The sequence below is a fragment of the Citrus clementina genome, unplaced genomic scaffold (genome assembly GCF_000493195.1).
Source record: "Citrus clementina cultivar Clemenules unplaced genomic scaffold, Citrus_clementina_v1.0 scaffold_9, whole genome shotgun sequence".
Lineage (NCBI taxonomy): Eukaryota > Viridiplantae > Streptophyta > Magnoliopsida > Sapindales > Rutaceae > Citrus > Citrus x clementina.
The window spans coordinates 24,614,885-24,628,646 of NW_006261964.1; the positions used below are offsets into that span (position 1 = coordinate 24,614,885).

Genomic DNA, 13,762 nt, shown 5'->3' on the forward strand with positions numbered 1-13,762 from the left:
CATCCCCAGCCCGCGCGCGCAGCGCGAATCAGCCCCAGCCGCCGCGCGCAGCGCAACAGATCTGCAACGTAGACCCGCAACGCGAACTGGCTCTCGAGGGCAACAGCCCCGCGCGCGCAACACAGCAACGAACCAGCACCCACAAAGCAACCCTCAGCAGCGCGCACAACCAGCCCGAACTCGCGCAACAAGCTCCAGCCGAGCAGCAAGCGCAACACAACCAGCCTACGCCCTGTATTCCAGCCGGGTAAATCGAAATCCGTGAGTGCAATTATTGTAACAATGCCGGAGAGGAAAGCATCTACTTCCAAGTCGTCGAAAAAGACACCCGTCGCAAAGAAATCTAAGATTGCCGCTCCCACTACGGTTCCATGGAACATAATTTCAGATTCACGCCAAGCCGTGAGACAAAGATCGAAGCATGGAAAAGGCATGAGTGTTTTGCCACTTGCGGAATCCAATCTCGGAGGGTGCCTCGCATTCGCGACTCAACAAGAGAAAGAGAGGTACAAATATATTTCCACGCGCAAAATACTTCCAGTTAAGTATATTCATTACCCGACTCTTGAAAAATTAAATGTTAAAGATAATTTTGATTCTTTGATAGATAAGATTGGGTTGCGTAAGTTTGTTGATGTTGATTGCTTGGGTTATGTTGAGTTGATTAGGGAGTTTTATGCTACTTTTCAATTCACTATGCCGAATGATTTTACTTTGCATACCCCGGATGTCATTAAGTTTAGGTTAATGGGACGAAATTTTTCACACTCTATCACGGATTTTAACCTAGCTTTAGGATTCATTGATGATGATTATTCTACTAGTGATGAATATTTAGGAACAACTTGTGACTTTAGCGAAAATTTTGAGCCTTATGGTCTTTGGCGTAATTTATCTGTTGATCACAATGCCTATGACCCGAGTAAATCAAAGAGTTCTTTCTTACGTGATCGTGTTTTGAAATGTGTGCATCGATTCTTAGCATATAATTTTTTAGGCAAGAAAGATCACTCAGGAATTTTCTCTAAAACTGAATTTTATTTTATCTGGTGCATGTTAAATGATGTGAGGCCTAATTTAGGTTTTTGGTTAGCGGATCAATTTCAAAGTGTGCTTAAACGGTATAGGACTTTATTTCTTGGTCCATACATTACTCTGTTAGCTATAAACCTATGTGTGCTTGATCCTGACAATAATGATTTGCATCCTGCTTGCAAAAAGGAATTTTTGGATATGTCTGTGTTTGAAAGAACAGGTGTGGTCGAATTCAAGGAGGGGAGATTTCAGTTTACTGAACCAGGACCCACTCAACTTCCGAAGAAGCTTTATGCTAGGAGTGGTGCTACCTCTGATGACGAGTTTGACGATGACACTGTTGCCCCGCCAACTATTCCTTCTACATCCGCACCACCTTTGAGCAATCAGTTAGAGAAAATGGAGCACAAGTTGAACAAAATGGAGCAGAATTTGGCCGCATACTTCAAGAGTGTGGGATTTACCCCACCATTTCCGCCAAGCCCATAGACGTTATGTGGATCAAAGCTCACAATTCAGGGAAGTTTCTTTTTGCCCTTAAACTTTTATCCTTACGCTTTAATTTTTATGTGAGCCTTGATTATCTTACATTGGGGACAATGTAAGTTCTTGGTGTGGGGGAGGGATTTTTGCATTATTGATGTCTGGAATTATTGTTTTCACTCTACTTTTTTTTTTTTTTCACTCTACTCATCCTTAAATGATTTTGGAGTTAGTATGCTTTATATATTATTAATTTTCTTTTCCTTTATCTCTCACTACTCTTTTCCCATCTATCTCACATTATTTACATCTATTTTTTTTTCTATCATACTTTTTCATCACCCACATTTTATCTTTCATTTTTTTTACTACATACATCTTTCTTGCTTATTATCCTTTTTACCTTTCCTTTTATATCTCACTCATACCTTCTTCTCATTCTACACCACTATTGATGGTTGATTCATTTGAAGAGTGTACAGGATTTGATGGCAAATTTACCAACTTTGTGAGGATTTGAGCCTATGAGCAACCACTTTGCTCTAATTATTTTTGTTATGTGAATATCAATCCTAGTTTGTTTATTCTAGAACTTGCTTTATTATGCATGTTGAAGCCACATTACGAGATTTTATGCATTAAAATGATAAGGGCAAACCATTTACCATTTTTCTATTCTCGCATTTTCCTTTTTCTCTACCCGAAGACCTTTATTTGCTATCTTTGTTTGAGCCTTAACCATTACCCATCTAATTCTCTCCGTCTACTTAACCATTTTTCTTCTTTTTGAGCCTCAATTTAAGGAGATTTTTGGACTCATTGTGTGGATATATTTTGTTGCTTTTTCTACCTTGTAATAAAGTTTCTCAATTAGATCAACAAGCATTATGCTTGAATTAAATTGTGCAAGGTTCGTTTCTTTTGTTTGATTCAAAAAAAAAACAACAAAAAAAAAAGAAAAAAAAAAGAAAAAAAAAAGAAAAAAGAAAATTTGAAAAAAAAAATGTTTACATTCTTAGTGACTTGAGTAGAAATAAGCATTTTGATATCATAAGTTCATTCAATGAGTTCATTCTTCTCATTTTGATCTCTTTTTCTTTCGTAAACCTTTCTTTTTCATTTAACCCATTTAACCCCATTACAACCCTTTTAAGACCCTTAGATTTTTGCATTTTATTCATGTTTTGTGGATTGAGATGTGATATATGAGCAAGCTTATGGTAATAGCATTCTTTGATTTGATTTGAGTGAATAAATGACACCCTAAACACTTTGAGTGCATGGAGTGAAGTCAATGAGAGGGCTATTAAATCTTGTTGCACTTGAATTTTGAATGGATCTTCTTGGTGGTTGAATGTTCTTATTCTATCTTATGAGATTCTATGCTTTAAAATCCTTGTCTCTCGAATGTTCATCGACTTAATTTCTTGGGGTATACTTGCTTAAAATTGTTTTTGGATGAGTTGAGATGAGAACTGAGTGGAGATTTGGGATTAATCTTGAGTTATATGCTTGAGGACAAGCATCATCTTGGTGTGGGGGAATTTGTTAGAGTGCAATTTGTGCACTAGTTTTGCATTGTTTACTTCCCTTAATATCGATGTTTTGCACTTAATAATAATGATTTACTTGTGTTTTACTTTTGTAGGTGCAATTCTATTGATTAGTGATAAAATTGAGCTACAAGATGATTTTTAAGGATGATTGTTCTCTTGGAGAAATTATGAGCGGCAGAAGAACTTTATTGATAAGGCGTGGGCGCGTGCTGTCAACTGCGGACCTGCAGTTTTTAGTTTAACGTGTTTTGTATTTTTGGTTATTTTTGTAATTACGAATTTAATATTTCAGATATTAGTATTTTATTTTAAATAGAACTCTAAAAGAGAAGAGAGAGAGAGTATTTAAAGGAGGAATCTATTGTGAAAAAGGGGGGAATTTTGGATTGGAAAAAAAGAAACCCTAGATCTAATTTTTCTCTTCTCTCTATGAGGAACTAAACCCATTTTTCTGGTTGAAGGTTAATGAAGCTTTGATTCATCACTACTGTGAGATCTTTCTTGTGCTTTAATTGTTTTATTGCTTTTTGGGTATTTGTTTATTCTCTGAATTAGTTTCATGATTATGTTTGTTAATTAGGTAATTGACCACTATTTAATTATCAACTTAATCTATTGTCAATTAAAGGATTCATCGTATGAAGAATTTAATGCTTGTGACAAATAACATAGCAGAGAGTTGTGTTGTGAGAATAAACAATCTAATTTAAATGAATCATCATATGTGTTGATTAGGATTTGGGTCTCTCTGGTTTTTCAGGCTGTCAATTGATTAAATTCTATGATCGTATCTAGGGTTGTCTATTGATTAGGGAAATAACCAACGGTCGTACCTTGGTTATCGACTAGTTAAGGAGAGATTGGCTATTAGAGGGTCTCAGTAGCTATAACTGGTCTATTCATGAGTAATAATAATCTATATTTGAATCAATGATCAGTAGTCGAATCAAACTGAGTTAATTCCTTCAACCAGAGCTTTCTCCAATTTGAATTACAACTTTAATTTGCATTCTTATTATTTTAATTTGATTTTTATTATAGTCAACAATTCCCCTATTTTACGTTTTACGTTTCAAAAGGATTTAATTAATTACCGATCTCTGTGGACACGACCCTGCTCAATCACTATACATAATTTATTTAGAGTAGGAATTTATTTTTGTTGGCTTCGACACCCATCAATAATTACTATATAAAATTGATTAATATTTAATAAGTTAATATAACTAATAAAAGTACTTAAATAATATAAAAATAAAAATATAACATAATATTACATTATGAATAAATTTAAATAATATTAATTTAAAATTAATACCAATATAAAATATTATTATATGTACTATGGGATTCTTACTTGGATTATTTAGCACAATTCATTTTATTGGTGAATATGTTACAACTATTGTATCACTTTATTATTTTGTGATTATCTTGTGGTATATATAAACACTTTTATTCTATCATCCTAAGATAACTTTTAAACTAATCTTGTAGGTTTTAACCAATTTAATTATTATTTAGAAATTATGTTCTTAAATTATTTACTTCGATCTTTATTTCACAAGTTATATATTAAAAAATACTCAAAAATAAATATTATGCTGTTAAATCGTCCAGGAAGAACCTTTAGCTTGCATCTAAAATGAAATTGACCTTAACTGATTATTTTTCTACATACTAATACATACTAATAAACTTATTATTTGCTCGTCATTTCTTACTTCAAGTACCATAAAACTTCAATAAATTAATAGGTCTTGACTTAGGACCAACATGTGATTAATTGATAAGATAACACGTTATTAAAAAATTAAGCAACATTAATAAGATAATTCATAATTTATATGATTTTGGATTAGGTTCAATTTATATGCTAATAGGCCAACAAATAGATGTTGAAGATTCTGTATTTTTTAAACAAAAATTTAGGCAATAAATCAGTATAATACAACATTCGCAGAACCGCAACTCTGATTTAGTAAAATCCAATCGTTATTTCATCTAATTAAGAAAGAATTATAAATTGCAAAGAGTGCAGTAAACCCTCCAAACTAATCAGCGTTTGAGCTGTAATCTTAAATGATTATATGCACAGAATAATTAAGAGAACAAAAGGAGAAAGTAAATGAGATTCTGATTAAAATTAATGTTCATGATTATAATCAGGCAGCACAAAGGTCGTCCATAAGAGAAGGTTATAGCAATCAGTGGCTGGTGGAATGTATGGTAATGCTGATCCAGAGATTGCAGAGCATGATGAAGAGCATAATAAAATTGGTGGCTTAGCTAGTAGCTTGGCAAACGAGTTATGAATTAGTTATGCTGACTAGGGAAATTGGTTATGACAGATTCAGTCGCTATTAGCGGCGTTTGTATGAAGATTCTAGATAAATCTCGTAAACAGATTCTTATATGTAACCATCAAAGTATAAATACAGTTGCTTGGATTCATTCTTGTACTATGCGGTTAAAGAATGAATTCAGAATCTATTTCCTTTCATTTTCTCAATAACCAAACATAGGATAATCAGGAGGAATTGCAGCAACTCCTCAATCCTAACTTAGTATTTCTTCTGGAATCCAATGAACAACAACGATTACCTAGGAGCAGCTTGCGAATTTGTGGCACCAATTCAGACATGGTATCAGAGCCAGCTCCTGCTTCAAATCAAAAGAATACCTCTTGTAACTTTGTAATACCAATAAAACTCGATCAAAGCAACTTTTTTATTTGGAGAACACAAGTGCTTACTTCAATCAAATGGAATGGTATAGAAGGATTCATCACTGGAGCAAATGACCGTCGCGATCAGTATCTTGTTCAAGATGCAGATGCTAATAGCCCCTTCAATGCAGGATCTGAATCAAGAATTGATAATCCTGCTTTCTCAGCTTCGATCAGGACAGATCAACTTCTTCTCAGCTGAATGATGTCTTCAATTCAGGAGAATTTGCTCTCCTCTGTCATTCATTGTGTTTCATCTCAAGAGTTGCGGGATTCCTTGACATGTGTGTTTGTTTCTCAAACTTAAGCTCGTACGAATCCAACACCTATGGCTGCTTCTCATCATCTTACAAGAAATATTCACGCATTGTTATTGACAGTGCTTCTCAATACTGGAGTATTGTTGGAGCTCTGCAATTCCATTATAGTTAGTAGGCCAAAGATTGCATTTCCTGTCATCAATTGAGTCAGTTTCTTTCTAATCCTTCTGCTGATCATTGGCAACCCTGCAAGAGGTTATTAAGCTATCTCAAAGGCACCATTCACTTTGGCTAAGAGTTATATCACATTGGTAATATGCAGCTAAATTGTTTCACAGATGTGGATTGGGTTTGTGATAGAGATGGCAGAAAATCTGTTGTTGGGTATGTTGCGTTATAAGGTCCTAATTTGGTCTCCTAGTCATGTAAGAAATAACATGTTCTTTCTAGATCCAGCAATGAATCTGAGTATGGGGCTTTAACCTTAACTACATCAGAAGTTTTATGGATCCAGGCTTTACTCTTGAATTGCGGCTCAAATCAGATGTTATGCCTCTCATGTGGTGTGATAATATTCAAGGGGCCATTGCTCTGGCCAACAATCCAGTATATCATGCCAAGACTAAACATGTTGAACTGGATAGTCATTTTACCAGAGAAAAGGTTTCAGCTTAGCACCTTGATATTTGTTTTGCTCCTAGTGATGATCAAACAGCAGTCATTTTAACAAAAGCACTCAGTTAAGGTCAATTTCATTTTAGATGCAAGCTAAAGGTTCTTCCTGGACGATTTAGCTTGAGAGGGGATGTTGGAATATATGGTGATGCTGATACAGAGATTATGGAGCGTGATTGAAGAGCATGATAAGCTTGGTGGTTTAGCTAGTAAGTTAGCAAATCTGTTATGGTGACTTGGCAAGTGGGTTATAATAGATTCAGTAGCTATTAGCTGTGTGTGTATGAAGATTCTAGATAAATATAGTAAACAGATTCTTATATGTAACCGTCCAAGTATAAATACAATTGCTTGGATTCATTCTTGTACCGTACAGTTAATGAATAAATTCAGAATTTTTCCTTCATTTTCTCCGTAACTAAACATAGCTTTAGCTTAATTCAAACAGTGGCTATAGTAAGCTTGTAATAGATAGCACTTCAAAATATTAAGAGCTTATTACAAGTTTTCCCAATTAACTTGAACAAAAAACAAAGATACTGCATGGGAAATATAGGCAAAGTGACAGAGAAAATGCATGGACAAAACTCACCGTTCGAGAATGATCCAAATTCTGGTATTTTTGGTTTGGTAACGTGGCATCGGACGGACCCCGCTCACTGTAGCAGCTACAGCTTAGCAAGCTACTTTATTGTTTAAATCTAACTTTTTGCAAAATATCCATGTCAAGCTTTTTTTTTTTTGGAGAAGATGTAAAGCTTTTATTGTTTAAATCTAACTCTCTGCAAAATATACATGTAAAGTTATTTATTTTTCTTAGTTCCTAAATTAAATTTAATCTCGTCTTTAATTTGTGCAAAGCAAGCGCTGGATTTCATTTTTTTTTTTTAGTTAATATAGAAATTTTTTCTCCTTTCAAATGAAAACCCATGAAGGAGAATGAATTGAAATTAAAAATTAGAAAATAATTCATTGAAACTTGAGAATACTATTGTACAAATATTTCTTGATATTAAAGGCTTGCAATAGTGATATATATAGGTACATAATTACACAAACTGAATTAGAAAAAAAATATTGATAATTAAAATTTTATTACCAAAGCCATACTGCTATGGATAGTAGCTAGATAATGTTAACATGAGGAAGCACGATTTGTGCTCTTTTATAGGTATGTACATGCACCAATAAAACTTGTCTTAAAAACACAAAAAAAAAAAAAACTTTCATTTATCAATAAATTAATAAATTATTCTTTAATTGACAAATAATTAATTTTGCTAAAATAAAATTTTTTCATAGTATCAACAATATTATTTTATAAAGATTTATCAAACATATACAACTACTTTTTAAAGTTGCAAAATTTGTAAAAATAAACTTTGTCAAATATTTAGCTGATATTTAGCTAACAACAATTATTAAGAATCTCACCTTGAAAGTTGTTATGAAATGAAATCGAAATGTTTTTTCTTTTCTAAAATGAACAAAAATAAAAAAAAATCAACATTATTTTTTATTATTAATGACGAATATGCTGTACTAATAAAATAAAATAAAAAACTTTTATACGAATTGAAAAAGCTTTGAATGGGAAATAAATACTATATCCCAAAAATCTTTTTTAAATATGCTTATTTTCTAATAAAATACAAAACTTGATCCCTTTATTTGTTTTGACTTATAATGACATAAATGTCAAATAAATATGTTTGAAATATTTTTTATTTATGAAAATAAAAAGATGTCATTTATAATAGGATATTAAAACAAGAAATACAAAAATGTCATTTTGACATCTATATTCAGACTCATTCGGACTATCACCAAATTTAGACATATCTAGATTTTAGACATAGGAAAAAAGGCTATAAGGAAAGAAAATTAGTGCTGCTATCGTCACTGCCTCACTCATTTGTCTTTGCTATCAATCACTCGCACCATTGAATGCGCCACAGTGAATCATTGTATTTGTATCAAGCCCCTTCTATACAAAATTTCTGAATCCTCCGCTACATCTAATAGTTCAGTAATCAAATGACCAACATCTAATAGTTTAGTAATCAGATGATCTGTCGTTTAGATAGAGTGAATGAATCCTTGATATTTCTACTGTTTGTAATGCTGTTGCTTTTGCTTTGGACTGCAAGACTAATCGGACTGCAAGATTAATCGGGTGATTAGGCATTATCCTCATTCGTATTCGGTGCTATTAATATCCAGTTGATAAAGAATGCCATAACTGTTACCCTGTGTGACTGTGTCTATAACTAACAGAAAGTTCCCAAATCAAATTCCACATTAAAACACTTAAAAATGAAATTAGGCAGCTGTTAACTTTTATTTTTTAGCTTTAGCCCATCCCTTTCCATTTTCTTGCAAAATTACAAACAAAGCCTCAACGGCCAGCATCTTCAAAAATTTCACATTGTAAGGTACCAAAAATTAACTGATTCTATGTATTAGCCGAACCTGCTGTCCATGAAAATTCTTAATTTCTGCATTATTAAATATCCAATATCTTCGCTTGATACGGTTGATGTAGTAGGTCATTCAACTTTTCTGACTTCCGTAAGAATTACAACAAATGAAAGTTATATAATTGATCACCCACGTGAAGTGGTTTCATGTATTGTCTTTAAACCAAGAATCCACGGTTATCTGAGTGCTTTCAAGTGCTCCTTTCGCTTAGCCAACCAACCATGGAGCCTGTCAATATAAGGTTATTTTATGCATACCTGCTTCCCATCTTTGCGTTCATGGGAGGACCAATGGCAACAATGGGTGGCGCCAGTTTAAAGGGATGTGGGTTCCCCGCTGTGTACAATTTCGGTGACTCAAATTCAGACACCGGAGGAATCTCAGCTGCAATGACGCAAGTTCCTTCACCAAATGGTGAATCTTTCTTTGGACACCCATCAGGAAGATTTTGTGACGGCCGTCTCATCATTGATTTAATTGCTGAGAAAGTGAAGTTGCCATATCTGAGTCCGTACCTGGATTCAGTGGGCACAAACTTCAGGAATGGTGCCAATTTTGCAACTGGAGGTTCATCTATTCGACCTGGTGGCTTTAGTCCATTCCATCTTGGCATTCAAATTTCCCAATTTATACAATTCAAGTCTCGCACCTCAGCTGTTTATAATCAACTCAGTCCAAACAGAACAACGCCACCCTTCAAAAGCAACCTCCCAAGGCCTAGGGACTTCTCCAAGGCATTGTATACCTTTGATATCGGACAGAATGATCTTGCCTATGGTTTTCAGCACACGAATGAGGAGCAAGTTCGGGCATCCATTCCTGATCTATTGAGCCAGTTCTCCAAAGCAGTGCACCAACTATACAAGGAAGGGGAAAGATTCTTTTGGATACATAACACAGGGCCAATTGGGTGCTTGCCATATAGCGTCATATATGACAAATCGAAGCCTAATAATCTAGATCAAAGTGGTTGTGTAAAGCCTCAAAATGAGATGGCTCAGGAATTCAATAGGCAGCTTAAAGACAAAGTTTCCCAGCTAAGGCTGCAACTTCCTTATGGAGCCTTCACTTATGTTGATGTATACTCGGTTAAATATGCTCTTATTAGCAATGCACAGAATCAAGGTTTTGTTGATCCAATGAATTTCTGCTGTGGTTGCTACTATGGATACCATATTGATTGCGGGAAGAAGGCTACAGTCAATGGAACAGTTTATGGTAATCCATGTCATCATCCATCAAAGCACATTAGCTGGGATGGCATACACTACTCACAGGCAGCAAACTTGTGGGTTGCTAACCGCATTCTCAATGGCTCCTTCTCCAACCCACCAGTTTCAATCGAGCAGGTTTGTCTTCATTCTGGGAAGATGTAATTTTGATGCAACAGATCACGCACTTTTCAAATGCCTACAACTAGTCAAGCATAAAGAATATTTATGATATATAGACATTGTACTTCTAGATTTTTGGGACTCTGCACAAGCACAAGTTTCTTGTATCTCAATCAATTTGCGTATCAATCTAATATTTCAGCTGAGCCATCAAAAAAAAAAAAAAAGAATCCACGGTTATCTCCGATGATATTGAGAATTATATGAAAGCCTTATATCTTCTATACCTATATATATGAGAAAGAGGGTTGATATAGTATGCGCTGTTACTCCTGATAAGATATAATTGGGTGTCCATGGGGCCCACACCACATAGGCAAATTCTATAAGAAATATTAGAGGAATAAGAATACTAGAAAGTTCAACTACAAAATAGCAAAAGGCACGATATTTAGACCACTTGATGCAGTGGGGTGGTGGAAGCAACAGAACATGAAAGCAGAAGCTGAATTATAGGATGTGAGAACACTTTGATGAGCTAGATATCATTCTAAAATAGAATTCCACCTAAGCATGAATAGCAAGACTGAAAACGTACTAATTAGGACTCTAAATCAAGTTAAAAAAAAATACTTGCTCAATTAATTAAACTCTAAAATAGTTGTCCAAGCTATATCACTACGGTAATATCAGTTAGGGACCTTTTAATCCCACCCAAGATCCCACATGCAAAAATATCAAACAAATAATAAAAAAAAAATAGATGGAGAATAAAATCAATCACCCAACACAAGAATTTACATGGAAAACTCCTATACTAGCCGTCAAAAACAACGAGAGAAAAATCTACCATGTAAAAAATTATTGCAACCATTCTAGTATTTTTTTCTCACACCCAAAACCCCAATAACAACTAATCTCTTGGAAGACCCACCATTTCTCTCACACTAGAAACAGTCTACTTGCAGAGTACTAAATGTATTCTTTTTCTTATACTAGTTATATTCCTCCTTAAATAAGTCAAATCGCAAAGGAAAAATTACTTATTCCTTAAATAGGAATCCTACCAAAGAGGAAATATTCTAATAAATCCTTATTGAAAAACAAGACATATTTCCTAATAATCTCCACCTTATTGAGTTTTTCAATTAGATGACAAAACATGATCCACCATGTATCCATACAACTATGTCATCTCCATCTTTTTTACTCAACCAAAACTACACTCACATGGAGCTAGCTTATGGGATTCACTCCATCATGGGTAAAATATTGTCCTCTATCCAGCAACCATAATTCTTTACACCGATAATCATCATACTTCTCCAGAGTACACATATTCGGCACATTTCACTCACCTTGTTGAAAATATTCACTCTCACGTTTGGCTTCCTTGAGAGTCTTCAGCGATCGACACAAAAATTCCACAACACACCTTGCATAAATTCCAAACCATGCCTTATGTGCAAATCTTATAGACCCGCCAACAATAACACATTCTCTTTCATGGCATGTCAAAGAGGCTAAACCAGTCTCTCATGGAGAAAAAGGACTCACAACTAGCTGATATTATCAGTATCTCCATCTATAATTTAGAGCTATTTGTTGAACGTGCTCTATTCTGACAATCTTCTTTAAAGTGCTTTAATTGTCTACACACCTCCAAAGGTTTCCACAAGTGAGAACAAGTTTACATCACCCTTGCTTTCCTTGTGTAACCATATTGAATAAACATATCTTGATTTGAATTTGCCACAAGCTAAAATTGATTCTTCCATCAAAATTTTCTATTTCTACATTCATAGGTTTTGAAAACCTCAGTCCTGACATCTTTGAACTGGGTTGTGGCCTCAACTCTGATACCACTTGTAAGGGAATTTTAATCCCACCCATGATTCCACAAGCAAAAATATCAAACAAATAATAAACAAAAAATAAATGGAGAGTAAAACCAATCACACAACACAAGAATTTACGTGAAAAACTTCTATACTGGAGAAAAACTGTGGCCACCAAGAATAGCGAGAGAAAAATCTACTGTGTGAAAAATTATTACAATCACTCTAGTATTCTTTGTCACATCCAAAACCCCAATAACACTCAATCGCTCGATAGACACAAGGTTTCTCTCAAACTAGAAATTGTCTACTTGCAGAGAACTGATTGTTGTGCTATACAAACAAGTAAACCCAACCTTCCTATATATATTTATTATTCCTTGCAGTAAAAGTATTCTTTTTCTTATACTAGTTATATTCCTCCTTAAAAAAGTTAAATCCCAAAGAAAAAATTACTTATTCATTAAATATGAATCCTACTAAAGAAGAAAATATCTTAGGAAATCCTTATTGAAAAATAACAAACATTTCTTAGTAATATATATAGCTGTTGTGTGGGAGTCGAGCAACAATTACAGAAAATTTTCTATGTATGTCATCAATGGCCTCTGTGAGTTAGTATATCAACCTTGATTAGCCCTTGTACCGTTTTGAAAGCTCCACTACTGTATCCCTGCGCTAAAACTGCATGCACTCCACACATAAAGGCTTGAGTAATTACAATTCATAAAATTAAAATTTTTAGGAAGTGCCTGATCCATCTGGTTTCCGATCGATTTCTCTTCTAATTAGTAATAATTATTTATTTTGTGGGCCCAAGCTCTTGCGTTTCGCACGAGCAGCTTAATCATGGCCCCTAATCTTAATTAACTATCGGATGTTTTGCTACGTCACAATCATCCGAGAGTTGGTAACGTCGGCTTCTTGAATCTATAAATATCAGATCAAACCAGAAATAAGAACTCGCTCATGCTCTACTTATTTTTGGGTTTTGATTAAGCTTCCTCCGGCGATCTCTTCTGATTTGAAGAACATGGAAACTCCTTCTCCTTGCGCAGGTTTTTAAGCCAATTTGAGCTGAATAACATTTACAATTTCATATTTTAACATATGTATTATTTATGGATCCATTTTCTATATTAAACTTTCAGGTAAGACCGAATGGTCACAGGGTCTCCCACCATCCATATTGAGTATTGCTGATGATGAGAAGGGTGTGAAAGTTGACAATCTTGATCTTATTTTTATCCCTCAATATGGGAGAAATCTCAACTACATTGGTTAGTAAGTGAGTGTAAAATTACTTTTCTCTATTATGTTTAATGAAAGGATGGGTATTGTTATTATGTATTACTTAATAATGTGACTGTCA

At 34.3% G+C, this 13,762-nt stretch overlaps 1 protein-coding gene across 1 annotated transcript; it reads left to right on the plus strand.

Moving 5' to 3' along the window:
- The first annotated feature begins 9,400 nt into the window (after positions 1 to 9,400).
- Positions 9,401 to 10,759, plus strand: LOC18031231 (GDSL esterase/lipase At3g27950). The gene has a single exon (XM_006421320.2). The coding sequence runs from the start codon at positions 9,440 to 9,442 to the stop codon at positions 10,592 to 10,594; it is 1,155 nt and encodes a 384-aa protein (XP_006421383.1). The 5' UTR covers positions 9,401 to 9,439; the 3' UTR covers positions 10,595 to 10,759.
- The last annotated feature ends 3,003 nt before the right edge of the window (positions 10,760 to 13,762 follow it).